Source organism: Typopeltis vanoorti, chromosome 16 (assembly GCF_054136105.1).
Source record: "Typopeltis vanoorti isolate ZY-2024b chromosome 16, IOZ_Tvanoo_1.0, whole genome shotgun sequence".
Lineage (NCBI taxonomy): Eukaryota > Metazoa > Arthropoda > Arachnida > Uropygi > Thelyphonidae > Typopeltis > Typopeltis vanoorti.
The window spans coordinates 87,588,277-87,614,084 of NC_143564.1; the positions used below are offsets into that span (position 1 = coordinate 87,588,277).

Consider the following 25,808-nt stretch of genomic DNA (forward strand, 5'->3'; position numbering starts at 1 on the left):
AGAAGCATAAGGTGAAAGAAATGATAGTAGCAGCTGGAATGAATGATTTAAAATGTGAAAAATTTGCTATGAGAGAAGACTTGAAAGAATTACTAGCGGTAGCAAAAGGAAAGAGTGAGAGAGTTAAGATAGGTAGTCTGTTACCGGGGTATGATTAGAGTAGAGTCGAGAAGCAGGGTCATAATTGTGAATAACTATGCGTAGGTTATGCAGGAGGAGTGGTGTGGAGTTCGTGGATGTGTAGAGTGAGTTTGATGGGTGAAAGGACTTATATAGTAAGAATGGTTTGCATCTGAATGGATTTGGTGTTTGGAGATTGAAAAAATCATTCCTGAATTAAGTGAATGTACAAAAACAGGGAAACTAGAGCTTTTAGGGAGGCTGGGGATGCTGTTAAGTGGACATGCTGACATCAGCGAGGCAGTTGAGTGCAAGAATGTGTATAATATGCCTGAATTACGACGAAAGATAACAAACCAAAATGGGATAGTTAATAAGGCATCAAAATAGGAGTGTGTGTGTGGGGGGGGGGCTATGGGATTTCTGCACTTTATGTACACTAATGCCAGGAGTATTCAGAATAAGGAGGAGGAATTTTGGGCCTTGGTTAGTTCTTCCTGGCCACAGGTACTGGCATTAGTGAGACATGGCTAACAGAAGATGATATAGTTAGTGGAATAGAATGAGATGGCATAGTGTGTTCAGGAAAGACAGAGAGAAAAGAATGGGGAGACGAGTGTTATTGATGATAGCTTGATTGATAACAGCAGTCAAAGAGAATAGAAGTTCAACTTCAGGATAGTGAAAATAGCACATTTGAGGCTATCTGGTGTGAGATTGAAGTCAGCAGAACAAAATTTACTGTTGGGTGCTGCTATAGACCATGTGACGGAATAGATGATGGAGACAGTATGCATAGGCAAATAGACTCAATGAGTGGAGGACAGGTAATTATTATGGGAGATTTCAACTATGGTAACATTGATTGGAGGGAGGAGAGGAAAAATGGGAGGAAGGAAATGAACTTTAAGCAGTTACTAAGGGATAACTACCTGAGACAGCATGTAATGGAATATACTAGGGGTTTGAGAGTGCTTAACCTAGTAATTGCATCTGAGAAATTGACTATTATGAATATGACCATATTGCCACCAATTGGTAAGAGTGATCATAAGGTGACCTGGGAAGTGGCTAAATGTGTGGAATTTTCAATTAAGACAAGGTACATGTGGAATTACCAGGCTGGTAAGTATGACAAGCTTAGGAGATTGCTTGGATCAGTGCCATGGCATGTTAAACTGCAAGGGTTTATAAAGTGCAAATGTTGATAGTGCATGGGAAGTGGTTAAGCAGCATTTGAGGGAGGTAATGGCTGACTGCATACATAGAATCTGGAGAGTAAATCAAGTGGGAGTTAAATGGATGAATAACACTATTAAACTTGAGCTGCAAAAAAAAGAAACAATTGTGGATGAAATTTAAGGAGGAAAGGTGACCTGCAGGCACACAGACAGTACAAACTGCCAGGTCAGAAGGGCAACTAGTATGGTAAGAAAAGAAAAAGCAGATTATGAAAAGAAATTAGCAATGCAAGCTAAAGTGAATCCCAAACAGTTCTTTCAATATGCTGCAAGTAAAAGAAAAAATGTATACGGCAAAATGATTCTAAGGAATGCCGATGGCAGGGAGGTAACTGAATCAGCTGAAATAGTGGAATTACTAAGTGAACACTTTGCAAGAGTATATCATACAGCCTGTGATATTGCAGGAATGAGAGAATGAATGGCTGATACAGGAATTGAAGGGAATGAAATGGAGGTGAATAGTATATTACAGAACCTAATGTAAATACATCTGTGGGATTGGATGGTATACCAGCTCGAGTCTTACGTGAAGCTGCAAAGGAATTGTCAGTTCCCTTGACCATATTGTTTAATTTAAGTCTCAGCTCTGGGTTAGTCCCGAGAGGATGGAAAAAGGGGAAGATAGTCATCATCATCATCATCAAATTCCTGCCATGTACCCTCAAGGGGTGTACAGGATATGACAGTACTACATGAAAAAATTACATCATTACTAACTTCCTATCTACAATTTTCCTCCAAATCAGTCTGTTACTTGTCAAGACTCCAACATTATCAGATCTTATATTTCTATCATCTAAGGCACTTTGTACCGTATCAATCCACCTATATCTTGGTCTTCCTCTGGGTCGTTTTCCTGCCAACCTGGCAGAGAACACTTGTTTTGCTAATCTTTCCTCTCCCATTCTATTTAAGTGACCATACCATCTGAGATTAGCTCTGCTAACGCATTCCTGGATGCTGACAATGTCAAGTTCTTTCCTAATATCCTCATTTTTAATATGATATTGCCATTGATGTCATCTGTTCACGCCTCTAATCTTTCTCAGGACTCTCATATCTGTGGTCTCTAGTCTTTGGACAAGTGTTTTACTTCTGACCCAGCTCTCAGATCCATAAGTTAAAATTGGTTTGAACACAGTCTTGTATACAGCTAATTTAGTGTTCCGACTAATTTGTTTCTTATTCCATATGAATTTATTCAATTGACTTCCCACGATACCAGCTTTGCTGATTCTGTTGTCTATTTCTATATTTAGTTTACCATCTTCAGTAAAAATTGTGCCTAAGTAGCTGAAATGTTTTACTTGTTCCACAGGTTCTCCATTCACAACACAGTTGACATTTTCAATGATTCTGCCTATTTTCATTGTCTTTGTCTTTTTATTGGTGACCTTCATACCATATCTATTACAACAGCTATTCAATTTAGTCAGAGAATCTTGCAGACTTGTAGCAGATTTATTTAGAAGTATAACATCATCCGCATAAAGCAAAGAGCTGACATTAACATCTCCAATTTTGATATCAGGTTTAATACCACATTCTTTCATAATGTGATCCATATAGATAATGAATAACAGAGGGGATAATGTATATCCTTGTCTCACACCAGATTTAACATTAAACCATCTTCCTGTACTTCCTTCAATTCTAACTGCTGACTCACAACTCAAATAAAGACTAAGTATTGCTTGATATAATGCCCCATTGACACCATATAACTGCAGCGTATTGAATAGCTTCTCTCTTGGAACCTTGTCATATGCCTTTTCCAAATCGACAAAACTTAAATACAGATCTTTGTTATATTCCCATGCTTTCTCGACTATTTGTCGTAAAGTGAAGATCTGATCCTGACAGCCTCTATTTGGCCTGAATCCAGCTTGTTCTTCACCAAGCTTTTCTTCCACAATTCTTCTCAACCGTTTCTCAAGTATACTTGCATAGATCTTGCCAGGAACACTCAGTAGGGAAATACCTCTGTAATTCTCACCTTCAGTTTTATTTCCCTTTTTATATATGGGTACTATGAGAGCTCTACTCCAATCATCGGGAATTCGTCCCTCTGTCCAGGCTTTCTGAACTATGCAGTGCAGCCACTGTAAGACTCTTATACCACCATACTTCAGCATTTCTGGTCGAATATCATCTACTCCTGCTGCCTTTCCACATTTCAAGCCTTTGATGGCTCTTTCTACTTCAAGTATGGATATGTATTCCTGACTGCATGCCTGGTCAGTGTTTTTTTATCACTGTGCTGTCATCACTGCTTGTTTCATTTAGCAGTTTTTCAAAGTAATTACTCCATACTTCAAGGATATCTTTTTCTCCTGTTTTCATTTCACCTTTATCATCTCTAATTCCTTTTACAGCACTCTTTCCTCCATTCCTAAGCTTCTTCAACAACCTCCAGAATATTTTGCCACCTTCTTGATATTTATTTTCTATGTTCTTGCCAAAGTCCTCCCATGACTTTTGTTTAGCTAGTTTTACACACTGTTTAGCTTTCTTACATTTGTCTCTGTATTCTGTAAGAGTAAAAGCTGACTTATTTGCCAGGAACTTTTGATATGCTTTCTTCTTTTCCTTCACTGCCTCTTTAACTTCCTGTGTCCACCAGGGAGTTCTGATTTTTTTTATCCTTGCACACAACCTCACCACATGCCTCTCTGGCAGAATCAATCAATGTTTCCTTCAGAGTTTGCCACTGAATCTCCAAGATTTGATTCCTGTTCTCAAACTCTTTCATTTTCTTTTCAATAATATTTCTGTATTTTAGTCTACAGTTTACATCTGAGAGCTGCTCAACTTTTATTCGCTTTAAAACTTTCTTACATGTTATTCTTTTCAATATGAAATTCAATTTTAATTTTTTTTTTTTTCAATTTTATCCTGCTCAAGACTAAATAGTGATCACTTCCAATTTCAAATCCTCTGTACACTCTGGTGTCCTGCACCAGGGAGAAAACATCACTATCAACAATAACATAGTCAATGAGACTTTTCTTATTCCTAGCCTCTTCTCTCCATGTGAATTTGTGCACATTTTTATGTTGGAACATGGTGTTAGTAATAACCAGTCCATGTCCTGAGCAGAAATCCAACAGATATTTGCCATTATTATTAGCTTTGCTCTTTTCTCTAAATTTTCCCAAAATATTTTTGTATATCTCACAATCATTTCCTACTCTACTATTTAGATCCCCAACAAGGACCAACTTTTCCTTTTCCATTGTGTCAGTTGCTTTTTTTAAAGCCTCAAAAAATTCCTCCACTTCTACCTTAGTAGAACCTTCTGTGGGACCATAGGCACAAATAAGTCTCATTGTCCAGTTCCACATTCTCATATTTGCCCACATTACTCTACTTGAGACTGACTGCCATTCAAGAAGATTAGCCTCTTATTTTGTGTTGAATACTATGGCTACTCCTTCTTTTCCTTGATTGTCATTGCCTGAATATAACATTTTGTATTTATTGCTCAGAAAGATCTCACCAGTTTTGGTCTTTTTTGTTTTAGTCACCCCGATTATGTCGATCTGGTACTTATCTAATTCCTCAGCTAGCTCCATTTCTTTGCCATTCAGGCTTCTTACGTTGATAGTACCGATCTTTAACTCTGGTGATGTTGAGTTGGGGTTTGTTTTCAGATTTGTTCCAGTAGCTGACTTTCGCTGTTCGCCCTGGTTCCCTGGCGAAAACAGCGGGGGCCTTGTTTAACCGGGTGACGCCCCAGCCGGCATGAAATTTTGTCATGTTGTACCATCATTTTTTATTTTGGTTTAACCAATAAGAATACAATTTGGTCGGCTAAATCCCAAATTGCCAGCCCATCCTCGTTCGTTCAGTATCAAAGTAGATACCCAACAGGGTGCACCACGAGAAGGTGAGGATTGGACATTAGGTCAGAAGCCCTGGTCGGTTCTCCGCATTCCTTTAAAGGCTATGTGGAGGTCTCCTCTCAGTTATACAGCTTTGACCCTTAAGCACCCCGGGGAAGATAGTTCTGTTGCATAAAGGAGGTTCCAAGACTGCTATTGTAAATTACTGACTGATCAGTATATCAGGAATTGTTGTCAAGGTTTTGGAGATATTAGTCAAGAGCAAAATACAGGAATGGATAGATGAAAATGGGATACTGTATGGAGGACAGCATGGTTTTGTGAAGGGTAGATCATGCTCACGTTTTATAATACAGTGACGGCTGAATTGGATAGAGGTAATGGATTTACAGTGATACTGCTGGACTTTGTTAGGGCCTTTGACAGGATACCACATGGAATTCTAATCAGTAAACTACAGCACATGGGGATGGATATAGGATTGGTGAGATGGATAGGAGGTTGATTGCTAGAGAGATATCAGAGAGTAGTTTTATCAGAAGTGGAGTTCAAAAGAAGGCCAGTTCTTGGAAACTGCTATTTAATTTGTTTATTAATGATATAGGAAAGGATCTGAGAGGAACTGCTCATTTATTTGCTGATGAAGCAAAGTTGGGTAGAGCAATAGTGAATGCACATGATATCAAAATTTTGCAGGATGATTTGGATAGATTGGCAGTCTGGGCTAATGAGAATGGATGTCAGTTTAATGTAGCAAAGTGTAAGGTTATGCATTTTGGGGTGAAAAAATTAGCAGCAGTATATCACATTGGTGGAACTGTACTCCAGGAGGCTGACGAAGCCAGAGATTTGGGTGTGTTGGTGGATAGGGAGTTGAAGTTTAGAGGGCACATAGCAAAAGTGGCTAAATCAGCTCATCAGATCACTTGGTCACTGAAGAATACTTTGACGAGCAGAGATAAGCAAGTTATTGTTCCTCTTTATCGAGCCTTGATAAGACCCCATCTTGACTACTATGCCCAGATCTGGGCCCCTGAGTTTCTTCTTGATGGGGAGGAGGTGGAGAGGATTCAGAGGAGAGTGACCAAGATGATAGCTGGTCTATGGAACGAACCTTACGAGAACAGGTTGAAGCTCTGCGGGTTACAGAAATTGGTTGATAGGTGGAAAAGGGGTAATATGATTGAGACATTCAAATTACTAAAGGGTTTTTACAAGATTAATTCAGAGGAAATTTTTCAGAACATGTCTGGTGATTGGGAGAACTAGGGGCCATACATGGAAACTGAACAAGAGATTAGTTAGCAAGGATGTTAGAACTAGGTTTTTTACTTGGAGAGTGGTGAATGAGTGGAATAAGCTGCCAGAGTTTGTTGCGAGTGCCATAACTGTAAATGAATTCAAAGCAAAGTATGATAGATACTGTGCGAATGCTGAATAGTTTTTCTTGATGTAGTGATATTTAGGGCCTTCCTCGATGAGTCTAAGGACTCCTTAGAGTTGCCTGTAATAATAATAATAAAGTTTTCCTGGGTGTCATACAGCACAGAAAACTCATACAGTCAGTGTTCAAGTGGGAAAAGTAATGGGACAAGAGTGTATATTGTTACTCTATCTTTTTAATATTTATAGTGAATGCATTATGAGAAAGGCTACTTAAATAAATAACTAGCAGGAATTAAGATTGGAAGCATAAAAATAATTACGATATGAAAATTAAAAAATTAAAACCCTCATAGCAGCAGAACTAAGTAAGGATCTGGAGTGGTTGATTCTGTTAGTTAAGAGGGAAAGCACAAAATCCAGCCTAAAATTAGACGTTAATAAATTAAAAGTTTTGTTTTCTGTCAATATAGATGAATTCATGATTGAGGTAGATAAAACAGATGGCTGAAAGTCATGATTTAGTGGCAGATCCAGAATAAGAAATCAGGATCAATACAAAAGATGAAATTAGGATAGCTATGGGGTGTTTTAGGAAGGTGTTAAACTTGACAAAAATTATGAAAGAGATGTTACTAAGGTTATGAAAGTTAGAATTGTTAAAGCAATGGTCTTTCCAATGGTGATGCATGGATGTGATAGTGTATAACTAATAAGACTTTTATAGAATATAAAAGAGAAAATGCTCCAATAAGGCATTGACTGCTAAACAGAAGTTTATGTACTTGGGACATATTAAGAAGCAGATGAAACATGGGAAAAGGGAGATATGTTGGAGGGCATGCGAATAAGATGGGGGATGGCAGAAGAATTGGTAGGAAAACAAAAACTTGTCCACATGAAATTACAGCTGCTGAAAGAAAAGACAAGGCAGAAAGATATGGAGAATATGTTCACAAGGGTACCAAGTGACTAAATGAAAATGACTAGACAGCACATAAAATCATCACATTCAAATCTTTAGTGTTTAAATTTTTTATAATGTTATCATGTTTGGCTTCTTTTTAGCACATGTACTACTGTGTATTTCATTTTTTTTATCCATAGTCAGTAAAGTACAATATTAAGTTCTCAATTTAAAATACATGCATAACAGCAGGAGATAAGTAACCAATACGTGTTCACCCAATGACAGTTGGAACAAATTGAAGTGGTTTCAGTGGTGCATATATACACATGTTCTTCATTCTGCAGACCAACTTTACATGTTTTCACTTGAAAAAATAAATCAATTCTTGCCTGACGCCCCACTAACTGAATTTGAGACCATGCTCATGAAGACTAGGTAACAATTTATTAACCATATCTATACAAGAAGCATGGTAATCAAACTTACATTAATCAAGGGATTACTGTGTTATTAATACCCACCCATTCTTTCCACCATCTGCAAACAACTAAATATCGCCCTGAAATCCAGCGACAATATCACTGACAAAACTTAAAAAGTCCCAGTACTAAGCCCTGTGACATCCCAGAATGTGACCTTCCTTTTCCTTGATACTGCTCGGACATGCACAACCCTCTGATATCAGTCAGGTAGCCAATTTTCAATCTAATTCACTAAACCCATATGCTTTTGAAAAATACCAAAAAAAATCAGTATATGCCTTTCCCTCATCAACTGCTTTTATTATTACTTTATTATAAAATAACATATAAAACATCCTGGTTTTCAAAAAGATGAAGAGATGTTGGAGAGGGCACAGAAACAACTGACTAAGGTGGTTTCAGGTCTCAGGAGTGTTCACTATGAGGACAGATTGAGGTAATACAAACTGCAGAGCCTAGTGGATAGAAGAGGGAGGATACATGATCAAGACATAAGTTGGTAAGGGGTAATTATCAGATCAATGTGGATGAGATTTTTCATAGAATGGAAAAGAGAGAGAGAGAATAAGAGACCATCCTTAAAAGCTGTATAAGGGGGGTATGAGCAAGAGGACGAGTGGTTTTTTGCAAAGAGTAATGGGTGATTGGAATGCTTTGCCTAAAAGTCTGGAGAGTTGAGAAGATAGTGGCATTTAAGTCAAAGTGTAATGAATTGTGTGTGATACCAGATCTCCTGAGATGAGTCTCTTGACTCCATGGAAGTTTAATGCATTTTTGTTGCAGATTACTGCAGCAAAAGTGCCCCTTAACAAATCTATGAAAATCTAATAGAATATCTCTCAATTTTTCAAAAATCTTAACAACTACAGTAGAAATACAAAACTAGTCTATAGTTTGATGTCTCCATTCTAGAACCATCCTTATGCAGTCTTACCCCTCCTTCCATATGGCGGACACTTTCCCAGCAGCTAGTCTTTTGATGAACAGCCAGATAAATGGCGATGTCAGATCCTTAGCACATGCTTTTGGCAAAATACCATCCAGTCCCAATGCTTTATAGCCTTCCTGAATATCAAGCATTTGAAATTTTCCGCATGTAGTTATAAACCTTTAACCGGGAATAAGCAGGAATACAAGCAGAAATAAAACCTGCTTTTACAGCATGCAGTACCTCAATACAGTGACCATTAAATAACTCCACGATGTTATCTGTGTTGGCCACTCATCCCCATTTCCATCTAATATGGTTATTTGTCCAGTTATTTCTCTGCTTATTGGCCATATAATAAAAGAATTCCTTAGTTGATGTTTTAAATATACTTGTGCTATAATGAAAGTTATATACACATAGAACATATTAAAATAAACTTATCTGTGAAATATTTCATGCTAGTATGCCACTAAAGATGACCTACTATCTCAAGTTAAAAGTTTGGTAATAAATTTGTTTTAATTAATATATTCTTGTGTCCACATGTGCACCCTTCTTTAGGATGTTGCATGGATTGCAGTGAAAGTCTCTTGCATTCCAATTTTGTTTTCCTTACTATATTGAGTCTTATATTCCTTATGCAAATACTCCACAAGTCTTTCTGTATACTTTTCCACAATTTCTTTTCATGTGCAGTTTGTTTGATTTCATTAGTTATAAGTCTGGAGGTGTCTGAGGGAGAAGAAGGTTCCAGAGAAATATGTCAGGTTGGTGTGGGAGATGTACAGAAATGTGAAGACAAGTGTTCAGACCTGTCTGGGACAGACAGAAAGTTTTCAAGTAACAGTTGGCTTGCATCAAGGGTCAGCATCAAGTCCGTTTCTGTTTAACATTGTGATGGAGGTGGTGACGGAGGAGGTGAGAGAAGATGCGCCTTAGACAATGTTGTATGCAGATGACATCTTGCTGTGTGCAGATTCAAGAGAAGAAGCGGGAACTAAACTGGAAAGATGGAGAAAAGTACTGGAAGAGAGGGGTATGAAACTGAGCAGAAGTAAGACAGAGTATATGTGTTGCACAATGGGCGGCAGCCAGGAGATAGATCTGGAGCTGGAAGGAAATGTCATCAGGAAGGTGATGGACTTTAGATATTTAGGTTCAACAGTGGAAGAAGATGGAGGAGCTGAGAAGGAAGTGGGATGCAGGATACAAGCGGGTTGGAGGAACTGGAGGGAGATGGCTGGAGTGTTATGCGATAAGAGGGTGCCGATCAATCTGAAAGGCAAAATCTATAGGACAGTAGTGAGGCCAGCTATGATGTATGCTATATGTGGGAAGAAGGGTCATGCAGATGGATGTGCAAGGAAGGAGGAAGTGTGGGTGGCCAAAGAAGAGATGGAGGGAGCTGGTAGAAGAGGACTTGAGGATGAAGAACTTGGATATGGTGACAGCCCAAGACAGGAGGATGTGGAGGAGACTCATCATCAACAGTGACCCCACTTAAGTGGGAGAAGCTGCAGAAGAAGAAGAAGATTAGTTATCCACTATATACCAAATCATGTTATCATTTTTACTTTACATATGCAATTTTCCACTGCTGCTGATAAATATTTTTTAATAGCCCCCATACACTGCTGATCTCTCTCTCTCTCTCTCTCTCTCCCCCCCCCCCTCCCTCCCTCCCAATTCTTCCATTCATTAAACTTCCCCAAGCCCAAGTTGCTTTTTAAGATTATTATAGTCACCTGCCATAAAATTCTATAAATTTCTTTCTACTTGACATTTCCATAGATATATTCATTCTGTAGGTCATGGCTACATAGTCACTCTTGCTAAGCAGGGACAAGGATGACATCTCACAGCTACAATCAGATCATCTGATGTTCAGACCAAATCCAAAATTCTTAATCCTGGTGTTCCATCAGCTAAGACTTTTGTCTCTCAAAATTCCATCCTTCTACTGCTGGTCTGTATGTTGTTTCCTCTGCCCAATTTATACTGTAGTTAAAATCTCCCTCAACACTTGCTCTGCACTTGCCAAAGTTATATATTTGCTACTCATTATCCTCTGTGTTCCCTGGTTTATAGCAACATCCCACCAGACATGATGGATATGAGGCTGAAGATGTGGTTGCAGCAGCACAAGATAATGGAATGCATAAAGATGAGGATGAGACAGGTAGGAATGGAAATCAGAGTCAGGATCAGGGAAACAGGAATGGTCAGACCGAAGAGAGAGGTGTGGTATAGCAGCTAGAATAGAGAATGTTGGTGGAATGGCCTCAAAGACACAGGGATTGTTATGTTTGTACACAAATATAAGGAGTATTCAAAACAAGAGAGCCGAGTTTGTTGCATTGATTGAGTCAGTATGCCCAAAGATCATCGGAATAAGTGAAACTTGGTTGTCTGAGGATGTGGTGTCGGAATAGAAATAGAAGGATATATACTTTTCCTTCTGGAAAATTATAGAAATATGAAAAGAGGAGGTGGAGTGCTGTTAATGATTGCAGAGGAATTATGTCTGCAAAGTGTGGAAGTTGAAAGTGCATACGCAGATTTTGAATCTCTGTGGTGTTAAGTTGAAATAAACAGACTAGTATATCTTTCTTTTAAGTTTACGCAATGGTCAGCATTCGTAGTGAAGAATTTATGGAGACACAACACATGTGTTAGAATAATTACTTTACTTATCATTAAGAAAATAACATTTGGGGATAAGAAAATAACTTCTGTTTGGGGTTGTTCTGGATGCTATATGGGTTGAAGACTGGTCCTCCAAATTCTTGGAATAATTAATCCATCATTCTTGTTCAGATTTGGATGATGTTTCAGCAAAATTCAAAGAAGACTGTGAAGTCTTCTTTGAATTTTCTTTCATACCAGGTTTTGGTGTGGTGTAGAGACTTGGTTCAATCAATTCTGTGACATGTTTGGAATGCGTGGTATGACACGGTTGTTTTGCCATAGTGGAGGTATTTAATGTAGTTTGTGTTCATCTTTCCTAATTGGGATGGTGCATCCTGTTTCTCCTATGTAATATAGATTACAGGTATATTGAATTTTGTAAATCCCTAGATCAGTGGTTCCCAACCTTTTTCCACTTGTGTACCCCTTTTAAACCCATTTCTATAAATTGTACCCCTTGTTTTTAAAATACCTGTTTTTAAATACTGACATTTATTGTTCCATAACCAAATGTTTTGCATTTTGTTTACTTTACTTATTTTTCCGCCATTAATGATTATTTTTTGTGTACCCCTGAATGGCCCAGCATGTACCCCCGGCAGTACGTGTACCACTGGTTGGGAACCGATGCCCTAGGTCAGTGATGGTGAACTTATGACACACGTGTCAGCACCGACACACTTGAGGGCATCAGGTGACACGCCTTGGATGCTGAAAAATTGCGATAAATCGTGTAAGATCGCTCTCAGTTAAGGTAGGTTTGGGTTCTTTGAAAAAATTATATTTTATAGTTAGCCTATTTCTATTTTATTTTGTAACTAGCCTATAAACAACGAGCATTTTAAGTTTACGTTTTCTTTCTTAATCATTATAATTTCTGCATAGTCATATGATATTATAAACACTTATAAAAATTATTATCAATATTACACGATACAAACTTATAAATATGTGCTTTATATATTATAAACTTAAAGTTTTCATTTGACGTTTGTGTGAAATTCATTCATGCATGCATTCCAAGTCTCTCGACTGAGTAATACAAGTTCTAAACATATTTAAACCCACTTTAACAGAAAATATAATTCGTAGCATTAAATATTGAATTTCTCTGAGTAAATAATGAAAACATTTTTATAGTTACAATAAATTCAGTAGATTTTGTTAAATAATGCAAATAGTAACAACTTACGATGACATCGCAACAAAACGAACTAAATAGCTGCTATTTAGTAGCATCATAGAGAGTAAAACGTAACAAGGTTTCTACGAACGTACTGGTAATAAATCTGGCAACCCTGCTGAAAGAAGTAGTGGTAGTCTTGCATGGTCTGCCACTTAAGTAATTTGAGTTGCTGGTGTATAATTCATTTCCAGTAATTGTTAGTTCTTATTAATTATTACTGCTTAATTACTGCTGTATATAATTGTGCTCATTTTTAATTTGTAAACGCTTTTACAATGGCAGCTAGCACTAATAAAAAAACTAAGAAAAAACTGAGACTAAAAAAACTATCACAGAAAGGAAGTGGAAGAAATTTCCAAGATGCCTGGACTGAACAATATGGTGTTACAGATAGAGGCGATAAAGTTCTCTGTAAATTGTGTGGCGATCTATCTGTGAGTAGAATTTGGAATGTAAGCAGACATTTTGAAACTAAGCACAAATGGCTCCTAGAAAAAACTAGAAAAAGCACAAATGGCTCCTAAAAAAGGACATGGTGCAATTATTGAACAAACATTTTATCAGCATATATCATACTGGTGTAAATGATGTGGTGGAATATATAGAAGAGAGGCAAGTATTAGGAGAACTGGAAGTGAAAGAAACAGAGGTGTATTAGATGTTGGTTGGGTTAGATGTTGAGGCTGTGGGAATGGATAACATATCACCACGTTTTCTTAAGGAATGTGTGCCACAGTTGGCTATGCTCTTGACCTGCTTATTAATAAAAGTCTTGCAGTGGGTCCTAAGGGATGAAAAGAAGGCAAAATAATACCACTTCACAAGCATGGTTCTAAAACAGAAGTCTCCAATTATAGTCCAGTCTGTATAACTGCAGTTGTGGTCAGGGTGTGGAAGAGATTCATTTAGGAATAGAATACAGGATTGGGTTGATGGATGTAGCATTCTTTATGAATTAGCATGGATTTGTAATGGGTAGGACCTGTTTCAATTTACTTGCATTTTATGATAAGGTAACAAGTGTATTAGATAAGTGAGAATCATATACAGTGATATTCTTGGACTTTGCAAAAGCATTTGATAGATTATCACATGATAACTTGGTGTACAAGCTGCAAGGATGGGAATAAATAGTATATTGGTTGGATAGATTGGAGATTAGCTCTCTGAATGATACCAGCAGTTTGTGTAAGATGGAGCAGTGTCTCAAAAAATGAGGGTAACCAGTGCCATGCTGTTTAACTTGTTTGTAAACAATATATCATGTGGACTGACTGGGGATATTCAGTTGTTTGCTGGTGATGCAAAGTTGGGAAGAATCATAAGTAGCACTGCAAATGTTAATTCTCTTCAGAAAGATTTGAATAGACTTTTCACTTGGACAAAGGAGTGGGATTTAGTTTTAATATCAATAAGTGCAAGGTGTTGTATTTTGGAGTGCTGAAATATAAGGCTGTGTACTATATCGATGGTGCCGTACTGCAGGAAGTGAATGAGATTCAAGATTTGGGAGTGATGGTTGACAGTAGACGGAAGTTTAGAGGGCATGTTACTAAGGTTGCACATCGTAGTGCTGCTGTGATAAGAAGTACTCTAACATATGCCAGCCTGGTTGGCTGAGTGATCAGTGTATCCACTCTCCACCCAAAAGGCTGCGGGCTCGAATCCCACCATGGGCATGGATGTTTGTGTTTTCAGTGAAAATAATAGTGGTGGTGATGGGAAGTAGATGGTGTTGGTGTAAATGATGATGGTAGTTGCGGTTCGTTGTAGTTAGTGGATTGAGTGTGGAGACAGCGAGTTGTTAAGTAGGTGCCCTCCCTCGATGAGTCCTTGGACTACCTGTTACGTAATAATAATAATATAGGGATTAGCCTAGTGGCTTTGCGCTTCGTAGCCATATGCCTGGGGAAGGAGTATCCTAGGTTCGATTCCTGTCCACGACGTGAGGAGCTTAAGGATCTTCCTCAGCCATAGCCAAGTTAGTTGGTCTTGGGCGTGGGCAGCAGGGTTTTTTCCGCCAGTTTATCTGGGGTTTTTCATCCCGCAAGCAGGCAAACCGGCCCCGTAAACACACAGGTTACAGTCATAAATACTTACGGCAAGGAAGGCAACGGGAAACCACCTTGCTCATAATCATCTCTCCCTAGAATGGTAGCATATAGCTACCCTCCCGCAGCCGTATGGCAGATGGGAACCAGAAGATAGGGATAAGGAAGCCACTGTATAAAGCACTGGTCAGACCACACTTGGACTATTGTGCTCAAATCTGGTCACCTGGTTTTCAGTGTGGTGTGGAGACATTGGAGATGGTACAGAGGCAAGTGACTAAGACAATATCAGGACTTTGAACTGGTAGCTAATGACAGAGGTTGAAAAAATGTGGATTGCAGAGTTTGATGGATAGAAAGAAAAGAGGTGATATGATAGAGACATTGAAGTTAGTGAGAGAATTTTATCAGATTAATCCAGATGAGATTACAAAAAGAGTAGCAGGCAAGAGAGGAAAAAAACCAGTGGTCATCCCTGGAAATTATGTATGTATGAGTGTGGTGAAGAGGGATGCGAGGAGTAGATTTTTTTACATGGAGAATTGTCAGTGAATGGAATGCATTACCAGAATGTGTTGTTAATGCAAGGAGTGTTAAGGATTTTAAGATGCGATATTATAAATACGTTGTCAGATGAATGAACTTCTCACGACGAGTCTGCAGACTCCACGGAGGGTGTAATAATAATAATAAAATCCTGTCTTGCCTGCTTCCACCTGACACTTTCAAGACCACTAATGGCCTTTCCCCTCTTAATTTTCCACCCTGAGTGTATACAATGCAACACTTATAAACACTGCACCACCCTATTTACCCTTCTATTCCTCAGGACACTTCTGTAAACCAATTTTTGGACATGCTGAGGCTATTAATGCCATCCCTTCATTCCTTTTATTTCAGATACTCCCAGTATTTTCATATAGAGAAATATCAATGCATTATTAATATTCCCATACCTACTATTATCCCCCCTCCAGGCTTCATTTGACATCAAGATATACCACACATGCTCTGATCTCCTAAGCAACTGTCCTCATATAAGAGATTATTCCTGCTACTATCCATCCTGGAAACTTTAGTTTCCGTGCCCTAACACCACATGCCCAAAGAACAATATCTCCAGATGCTTGGATGTTTTCATGTTTAAGTGCAGCTGATTTCTTGCATACACCTCATCCATATATTCCAGGCCTGTTTGGACACATTCTCACTAGTATGTCATTCATTATTGTTGCTCTTTTCCATATCCTGCATTAACTGTGACCAACTGTATTATCATTGTATTCTCTCTCTCTAACACTTTTCTGCTGCACAATTCATGCTGTTTCCTCAGTCATGAATATCATATCTCACCGTGAATCTAATGTTAGATTCAATGATTTAGATTGTGTAAAAACAAACAAATCATTGAATTTCTGTACACTGAACTCTCCATCATTCCATTAATTTGGAAGCAAAATGTTGATAATTATTATTATTATTATTTTGGGTGACTCCAGGAGTCCTGAGACTCATCGAGGGAGGCCCTAAACATCATATCCACACAACTATGCGATTACAATCTCACAGTATCTATCATACCTTGCCTTGAACTCTTTCACCGTGATAGAACCCACAACAGACTTGCAGCTTATTCCACTCATTTACCACTCTAAAAGTAAAGAACCCAGCTCTAACACCCCTGCTAACCACACTCTTGCCCAGCTTCCATAGGTGTCCTCTAGTTCTCCCACCACCAGTCCTGATCTCAAAAATATCCTCTGAATTTATCCCATAGAATCCCTTTAGCAATTTGAATGTCTCAATCATATCGACCCTTTTCCGCCTATCAACTAGTTTCTGCAACCCACAAATCTTCAACCTGTTCTCATATGGTTCATTCCATAGACCGGCTATCATCTTAAGTCACTCGCCTCTGGATCCTCTCCACCTCCCCACATCAAGAAGGAACCTAGGTGACCAAATCTGGGCACAGTAGTCGAGATGAGGTCTTATCAAGGCTCAGTACAGAGGTACAATAACTTGCTTGTCTCTGCTCGTCAAGGTATTTTTCAACAACCAAGTGAGTTGATGAGCTGATTTAGCTACTTTTGCCATGTGCCCCCTACTCTTCATCTCCCTATCCACCAACACTCCCAAGTCCCTGGCCTCATCAATCTCTTGAAGTACAGTTCCACCAATGTGGTATACTGCTGCTAATCTTTTCACCCCAAAATGCATAACCTTACATTTTGTCACATTAAATTGACATCCATTCTCGTTAGCCCAGAACTCCAATCTATCTAAGTCATCCTGCAAGACTTTGACATCTTCTGCATTCACTATTGCCCTACTCAACTTTGCATCATCAGCGAACAAATGAGTTGTTCCATTTAGATCCTTCCCTATATCATTAATGAACAGATTAAACAGCAGTGGTCCAAGAACAGAACCCTGCGGCACACCACTAGTCACAGGCTGTCTTTTGGACTCTACTCCTGAATAAACTACTCTTTGATATCTCTCCATCAACCAATCACCTATCCATCTCACCAACCCTATATCCATTCCCATATGTTGTAGTTTACGGATTAGTATTCCATGTGGTATCCTGTCAAACGCCTTTGCCAGGTCCAGGAGTATCACTGTAAACCCATTGCCCTTATCCAGTTCAGCCGTCACCTTGTTATAAAACTTGAGCAAGTTACTGAAGCATGATCTACCCTTCACAAAGCCATGCTGTCCCCTGTACAGTATCTCATTTTCATCAATCCATTCCTGTATTTTTCCCTTGACTACTTTCTCCAAGACCTTGACAACGACTCCTGATATGCTGATCGGTCGGTAATTTGCAACCGTAGTCTTGGATCCTCCTTTATGCAGTGAAACTATTTTCCCCTCTTTCCACACCTTCGGAACTAAACCAGACCTGAGACTCAGATTAAACAACATGGTCAAGGGCACTGATAATTCCTTAGCCATTTCACGCAAGACCCCTGCCGATATACCATCCAATCCCACAGATGTGTACACATTAAGGTTCTGTAATAGACTAGTCACCTCCACTTCATTCATCACTATTCCCATATAAACTAATGGTTCCTTCATTTTTTCAATGTCACCACCTGGATGATATGCTTTTGCAAAATGCGCGCTCAGTAACTCCACTATATCGACTGATTCAGTGACCTCCTTCCCATCGTCATTCCTTAAAATCATTTTGCTGTGTACAGTTTTTTCTTTATTGCAGCAATTGAAAGAACTGTTTGGGATTCTCTTTTGCTTGCATAGCTAGTTTCCTTTCATAATCCGCTTTTGCTTTTTTTATACCACACTCGTTACCTTTCTGGCCTGCACTTTATACCATTCATGTCTGTGCAGGTCACCCCTTTCTTTAAATTCCCTCCACAGTTGTTTCTTTTTTTGCAGCTCAAGCTTAATGGTGTTATTCATCCATTTAACCCCTACTTGTTTTACTATTCAGACCCTAGCTATACAATCAGCCATAACCTCCTGTAAATGCTCCTTGACCACTTCCCATGCTCTATCGACGTCCAGCCCTTGCAGTTGTACATGCCATGGCACTGATCTCCTAAGCAATCTCCTAAGCTTGTCATACTTGCCAGCACGGTAATTCCACATATAACCTGTCTTAATCGAAAATTCCACACCTTTAGTCACCTCCCAGGTCAAGACCTTATGATCACTCTCACCAATAGGTGGCAACATGGTCATATTCATTACAGTCAAATTCTCAGATGCTATTACCAGGTCAAGCACTCTCACACCCCTAGTATTTTCAATTACATGCTGTCTCAGATAGTTATCCCTCAAAAATGGTTGATAGGCGAAGAAGAGGGGATATGATAGAAACATTCAAATTACTAAAAGGTTTTTATAGGATTGATGCAGGGGAAATGTTTCAGCTGTGTGATAGTGATGGAAGAACAAGAGGCCATCTCTGGAAATTAAAGAAGAGTGTGGTTAACAAAGGTGTCAGAACAAGGTTTTTTGCCTGGAGGGTGGTGAATGAGTGGAATTCATTGCCTGACTTAGTTGTGAGCTCTTTGTCTGTAAATGAATTCAAGAAGAGATATGACAGATATTGTTTTGCTAGTTTGGGTCTCCCGCGATGAGTCTACTGACTCCATGGAGATACCCATAATAATAATAATAATAATAATAATAATAATTGAATAAAATCCTTTTCCTTCCTCACATGTGTCCTCTCCTCCTTCCAATCAATGTTACCATAGTTGAAATCCCCCATAATAATTACCCTCCTTCCACTCATTTCATCAATTTCCTTATGCATACTTCTCCACCATCTATTCCATCACCTGGTCTATAGCAGCACCCAACTGTATATTTTATTCTGCCAGTCTCAATCTCACACCAAATAGCCTCAAATGAGTTCCTTTCACTATCCTGCGATACAATTTCAATTCTCCTTGGCTGCAGTTCATCAGCTATCATCAATAATACCCCTCCCCCCATTTTATTCTCTCTGTCCCTCCTAAACACACTATAACCTACACATTCTATCCCACTAACTATATGTTAACTATATTCTATCCCACTAACTTCCTGGCCAATAACCTGTGGCCAGGAAGAGCCAATAAAGGCCAAAAATTCTTCCTTCTTGTTCCTAATACTCCTGGCATTAGTATACATGAAATGCAGTGATCCCTTAGTCCCACCCCTATGTTGATGCGTTATTCTAAATGACCCATTCCCATTTTTTGTCCTTAGTGCTGGCTCGGGTACATTATACACATCCACGAATTCCACACCACACCGTCTGCATAACCTGCGCATGATGTTATTTGCGATTATGGCCCTCTTTCTAAACTCCTCTGTCATACCGCAGTAACAGACTAACCATTCTAACTCTGTCACTCTTTTCTTTCGCTACCTTTAACAATACTTTCAAGTCCTCTCTCATAAAAAATTTATCACCTTTCAATTCATTCGTACCCGAATGAACTGCTCGTCAAGGTATTTTTCAACAACCAAGTGAGTTGATAAGAAGCTAGTAACAATATAAACTTAATTATATAGTGCTATCATGGTATGCTATATATCCCTCCTCCCCATGAGGGCACATTTCAATAACTTATGATGAATACTAAAGCAACATGGCTCAGGACAAATTAATGGCTAGTAAAATGTTTATGGAAAGCCAGCTATTACATAAGACCATGATGTATATAACTGCTGTTTTTTTTTTTTTTTTTTTTTTTAAATATTGCACATTTTAATAAATGTTTTATGCTTACCAATGTACTCATAATCCTTCTTTGGCATTTTCAGTGCTGTACACAGATATGTTTCTTTCTGTAATAAAATTCAAAAATAATCTTACACATATAAATACTAAGGTTCTGAAGCATAACAATGTTCTTTTATGATGCTTAACTGGTTACACAATTCAGTAAATAGCGACTTATAACAAAGTTCTTAAAACACACAGATTGACTAGAGCAGAGAGTGAGGTTGCCTCTAGTGTAAGGTTTTAAAATTTGGAAAACAAAATGGGATGTAGAGTAAACAATTGGTGAGGATATATTGAAGGAAGTTGAGATAGGAGTGATGGTGGATAAGTACCTAAAATTTAGAGGACACATCGATAAAATGAAGAACCTTGCTATGGCAAAATAAGTTGCCACACAATAAAATACTTATTGTGTAATTTTTAGACTGTCTTGCTGTTGGTATGTGGTGTTTAGTCAAATTTTTTAGATAGTATTATTTTAAATTGTGTGTTTCTTATCTCTCTGGGACATCATTGTATAGGCCAGTACAAAAGACAAATAAAGTGAATATATATATTTTTTGAGAATGGTATGGTGCCATGAGTGTGATATGTATGTGTGGAGAGATGCTGCAGATGCTATTTTGGATCAGTTAAGAGAAATGACTGTTGAAAAGTGCAACATGCTGATGGATTATGAGGCTTGTTTGAATCAGAGTAGGGATCATGGTAGTAAGCAAAAAAGATGTCAAGAAAGTGTGCGACTTGAAAGAAAGGAGTGTGACTAAAGGGAAAAAAAACATGCGAGAATGATAGTGAAAAACAGGGTGCAGTTAATGGTAATATAATGAGCAGGACTGGCAAGATGGTGAGTGAATGATATTGAAAATATAACACAAGATTTGAAAGCAGATTTGGTGAAGATGAGATACACATGCAGATTGAAGAGAACTGTAGATACGTATGGAAGATTGAAGAGGACAAATGAATGATGGCAGTATGAAAGAGGTAATGCATGACTTGCGAGAGGTCATATATGGGTATTTGATTATTAGGGATGTTGAGAACAAGAGAATGTACATTTATTTTCCTGGAGGTAGAATGAATAGAGCGATTGAGGAATTCTATATGAGGAGAAAGTGAGCAAAAGAGTTGGTAGCAGTCATAACAGTAAGAACAAATGACTTGGTTTTAAACAAGGAGAATGTAAGAATGGATGTCAAAAGGTTATTGAAAAGAATAAAAAATGATAGTGATGTACGAAAGGTAGTTAGTGTGTTACCCATGCCTGATAATCATGAGATGAGGAAGCGAGCAAAGATTATGAATATATGTGACTGGAAGCATGTGAAGAGAAAGGAGAGCAGTTTCTGAATGAGTGGAATGAGTTAGAGGAATGAATGCAACTGCATAAGAGTGATGGTCTTTATTTGAATGGTTTTGGTGTTGAAGTAATCTGGAGATTCTGCTGTTGGAAGAGAGAATAATGAGTGCAAAGAATTGCTGGAAGTCAGGTGGGGGGGGGGGAGGTACATCATGAGAAAGGTTGATGCCTGAAGAGATAGTGAACGTGTGAGTAGAGACAAGTAAAAAATCTGGAGCAGCATTTGGGTCTGGAGAGAGTTCTGGAATGAGTAATGTGAGAGAGGAAGGAATGGAGAAGTCACGTCTAATAAGTAGTATCAGCAGAACATGTTACAGATCCAGAAATGAACTGTTACAGTATGTTTTGTGTACAAAAGGTAAGAAATTGTCACATTGAGTTTGTTCACTCGAAAATTGTTAGAATAAATGAGACACAGTTGGATGAGGATAACCTACTGACAGGAATAGAGATGGAAGGATATGATGTTTTTTTTTGTGAAGACCGTGTACTACATGAATGCACAAGAGATTTGGCATTTTTCTCTGATGAAGTTGTTCAATCTAAGTCTCATCTCTAACAGGGTTCCAAAAGGAGTGGAAAGAGGGGTAAGAAAGTTCCATTACATAAAGGTGGCTCCAAGAGAGAAGTAGCAAACTACAAACCAATTATTATATCAGGAGCTGTTATTCAAGTATTGGAAAGGTAAACTCCAACAGTGGGCAGATAGGGATATGATCTCTATAGTGGGCAGCATGGTTTGTAAAGAGTAGGGGTTGTCTTAGTAATTTACTCACATTTTAAAGTGACAGCAAAACTGGATAAAGGAAATGGCGACAATATGATATTTCTGGAATTTTCAAAATCATTTGGCAGAAAACTATGGAAAACTATTACAAAAGTTGGAGGAAATGGGAAATGGATATGAAGCTAGTAGTATGGATAGGAGTGGCTGACAGGCACACTAGAGATTAATATATGGTAGAGCAGAATCTAAGAGAATGAGGGAGACTAGTGGAGTATCTCAGAATTTTGTACTAGAACCACTACTCTAATTTGTATATCAATGATATAGAGAAAGATTTAAGGGGATATATTCAGTTGTTTGCTAATGATGAAAAACTGGGGAAGGCAATAGTTGATAAAGGAGATGTTGATATCCTACAGGATGATTTAAATAAATTGGCATTGTGGGCAAAGGATAATGATTTTCAATTTAATGTTGCCAAACATAAAGTTATGCACTTCGGATTGAAAGGTTGTATACTGTACCACATTTATGGTACTGAATTGCAGGAAATTAATGAGGTTAGGGACTTGAGGTTAATGGTGGTCAAGTTCAGAGAGTATGTTGCAAAAGTTGGTAAAATAACACAAAAGATTACTTGGACATTGAAAACATGCTAACAATAAAGATAGGGAAGTTGTTATTCCTGTTTATAAGGCTATGATTCAGCAATATTTTGATTATCTGATATAGTTTCGGTCATCTGGGTTTCTTGCAGATAAGCAGCAGCAGTTCAGAGGATTCAGAGAAGTGACCAAGCTGGTGACAAGTCTGCAAAATGTTCCCCATAAGGAGAGGCTGAAGGTGTGGGGGTTACAAAGTTTAGTTGACAGGTGGTAAAGAAGGGATATGATAGAAACCAATACAATATTAAAAGGGTTTTTATAAAATTGAGTGCAAAGGAAATTTTTTGATATATGACAAATTTTCACAGAATTAGGGCATTACCCTTGGAAGTTGCATAAGAGTGTGGTTAGTAAGGGTGTGCAGACTAGATTTTTTGTGTGGAGAGTGGTGACTGAGTGGAATGGATTGCCAGAATTAATTGCAAGTGATCTGACTGTCAATGAGTTTAAGGAGAAGTATGTTAGGTTTTGTGTGTGTATATATAAATGTCAGTGTGGGTCACCTACGATGGGTCTCCAGACTCTATGGAGATACCAAATAATAATAATTAGGTATCAGCAAGTTGTGTATATGGGAGCAATATGCCAGAATGAGTTTAAGGAAAAGTATGTTAGGTTTTGTGTGTATACATATAAACGTCAGTGTGGGTCACCAAGTTGTGTATAGGGGAGCAATATACCAGAAAAGACAAGCATAAGTGGTGTGCCTCGAGGGCCTGTTTTAGGGCCACTGCTTTTTAACTTATATGTTAAAAATTCTTATGTTACAGACAAATCAGCCTTCAGAATACACACAATTTACAGACAAAAAATACCGTTGTTGGTGATGATGGGCAATAAATAGCATTGATAGTAGTAGGAGAATTAAGTAGAGGGTGTAAGTGAGGGTGAAGTAGAGGGCGAGTTGTATTTAGTGAGGCAGAGTAGAGTACCTTCTCATGACGAGTCCTTGTACTCTCTGGAGGTGTCACATAATAATAATGATACTGAGGAAGATTTGAATCTAGGGAGGGAATATTCAGTTGTTTGCAGATGATGCAAATTGGGAAGAACTGAGTAGATCAGGTGTTACGGCCTTAGAAGGGGAATTGAATAGACAGTGAATGGACACAGGTGTGGCCTTGCCGATTTAATATTGCAAGGTCTAAGATTTTAAAATTCTGAAAGCAAAGATAAGATGTGCAGTATATTGGTCAGGATACAGTGAAGGAGGGAGGAAATAAGATATCTGTGGGTGATGGTAGATAGGGATCTAAAATTAAAAGAATTAAAAAGGGACACTGACTTGTAGAAGAGAGCCTGTGTAACTCAGTGGATGTGGTGTTTGCACACCACAGCACCTGACCGCACGAAGGAAGATTTGATTTTTTCGACCCGGTTCCCGAGTTAGTCAATCTCTGGCACAGGCAAGCAGGTTTTTTCTTCTGGAAACTCAGGTTTTTCGTCCTGTAAACTCAAGAAAATCGACCATAGAACCCACCTTATTTCAGACATTAAATATATTGTGTTAGGGACCATGAGATGGCAGCACTTGTTGAGCCATCTCTCTTCACTGCATGCCGTTTAATTAGTGATAGCCTTGGGCCAGCTATCTCTGATTGGGTACTAGCGGAGATTGAAGTGCCCACTTGGTCTCCAAAAGTTAAACAGGGCTAAAACGGCCTCGCCTACTCCCTATACGGGAATAAAAAGGCGTTAGCTTATTTAATTTATTTATTTTTTTTTTTTTTGACTTGTAGAATTGGCATTGGCTAATTTATTTATAGTGGGGCTCATTGTACGAAAATGTACTATTTATGACACGTAGACATCAAATTCGGATTTTTGGATTCTAGCAATAACAATGAGTCTGCACAGTTAGCCTAGTGGCTATGCGCTTCGCAACCATATGCCTGGGGAAGAAGTGTCCTAGGTTCGATTCCCGTCGGTGACATGAGGCGCTGAAGGATCTTCCTCAGCCATAGCCAAGTTAGCCAGTCTTGGGTGTGGACAGCAGGGTTTTTTCCCCAGTTTATTCTGGGGTTTTTCATCCCACAAAACAGGCAAACTGGCCTTGAGAACTCAACACTACAGGCCATAGGATACACTGGGGCATAAGGCTGACCACCTTATCCTGTAAAAACGGAGTGAGGTCCGATGATCAATGGACCCTCGACACCGCAAGGTAAAAGAGGGTATAAGGAAGATGATGATGATGATGGCTTATTTATTTTATTTATTTATTTTTTCTTCTCAGTGACAAAATCTGTGTACAGATTTTGTCACTTGGTTTTTGAAAAGATGAAGAGATATTGCAAAGTTCTAGAGGTGATTAATGTGGTTTCTTTTCTCTGGATGTTGAGTATGAAGAAAGGTTGAGAAAATGTGGATGCAACTGTGAGTGGGATTTCACACTTCCCTCAATTTGGTGATAGTGATCATGATGTGATCACATGGGTTGTGGCTAGCCTTATGAAGATTTCTGTGAGGAAAGGATATATATGGAAGTTCAAGGCTGGTGATTATGACAAGCTTAGGAGACAGCTTGGAGCTATAGCATGGAATGAAGAGCTAGGCGATAAGGAAATAAATGCTGCTTGGGAACTGACAAAGAAATACATAATAGCATCAAAAGGCTGAATAAGGTAGGTGTGAAATGGATAAAAGGGGATCAGGCATGAAATCTGGAAGAAAAGGGCACTTTGAAGGCAGCACAAGATGAACAATGGTAATAATCAGTTGCTTGAAGAGTATAAAGAGCAATCCAGGAGAATGACTCAATTGGATGGGACAACAAAAAAAGTGCAGTACAAGATGAAATTAGCAAATCAGGCCAAGAAAAACCTCATGAGTTTTTTTTTTTTTTTTATGTGTGGAACGCAGAAGAATCATTATGGTAAGATGCTGCTAATGGATGAAATGGGAGATTGGTGACTGCCACAGAGGACAAGTCTAGTGTTCAGTGAGCAGTTCAGTGGTG

The 25,808-nt window shown here is 38.5% G+C and overlaps 1 protein-coding gene across 1 annotated transcript in view; it reads right to left on the reverse strand.

The window, feature by feature from the left end:
* Window positions 1-25,808, reverse strand: part of Phm (Peptidylglycine-alpha-hydroxylating monooxygenase) — a 285,691-nt gene that overhangs the window by 189,504 nt on the left and 70,379 nt on the right. Inside the window, exon 2 of the mRNA XM_090406196.1 lies at window positions 20,099-20,156. Coding sequence (XP_090262322.1) covers window positions 20,099-20,156 — 58 coding nt within the window. The remainder of the gene's footprint in view (window positions 1-20,098; window positions 20,157-25,808) is intronic.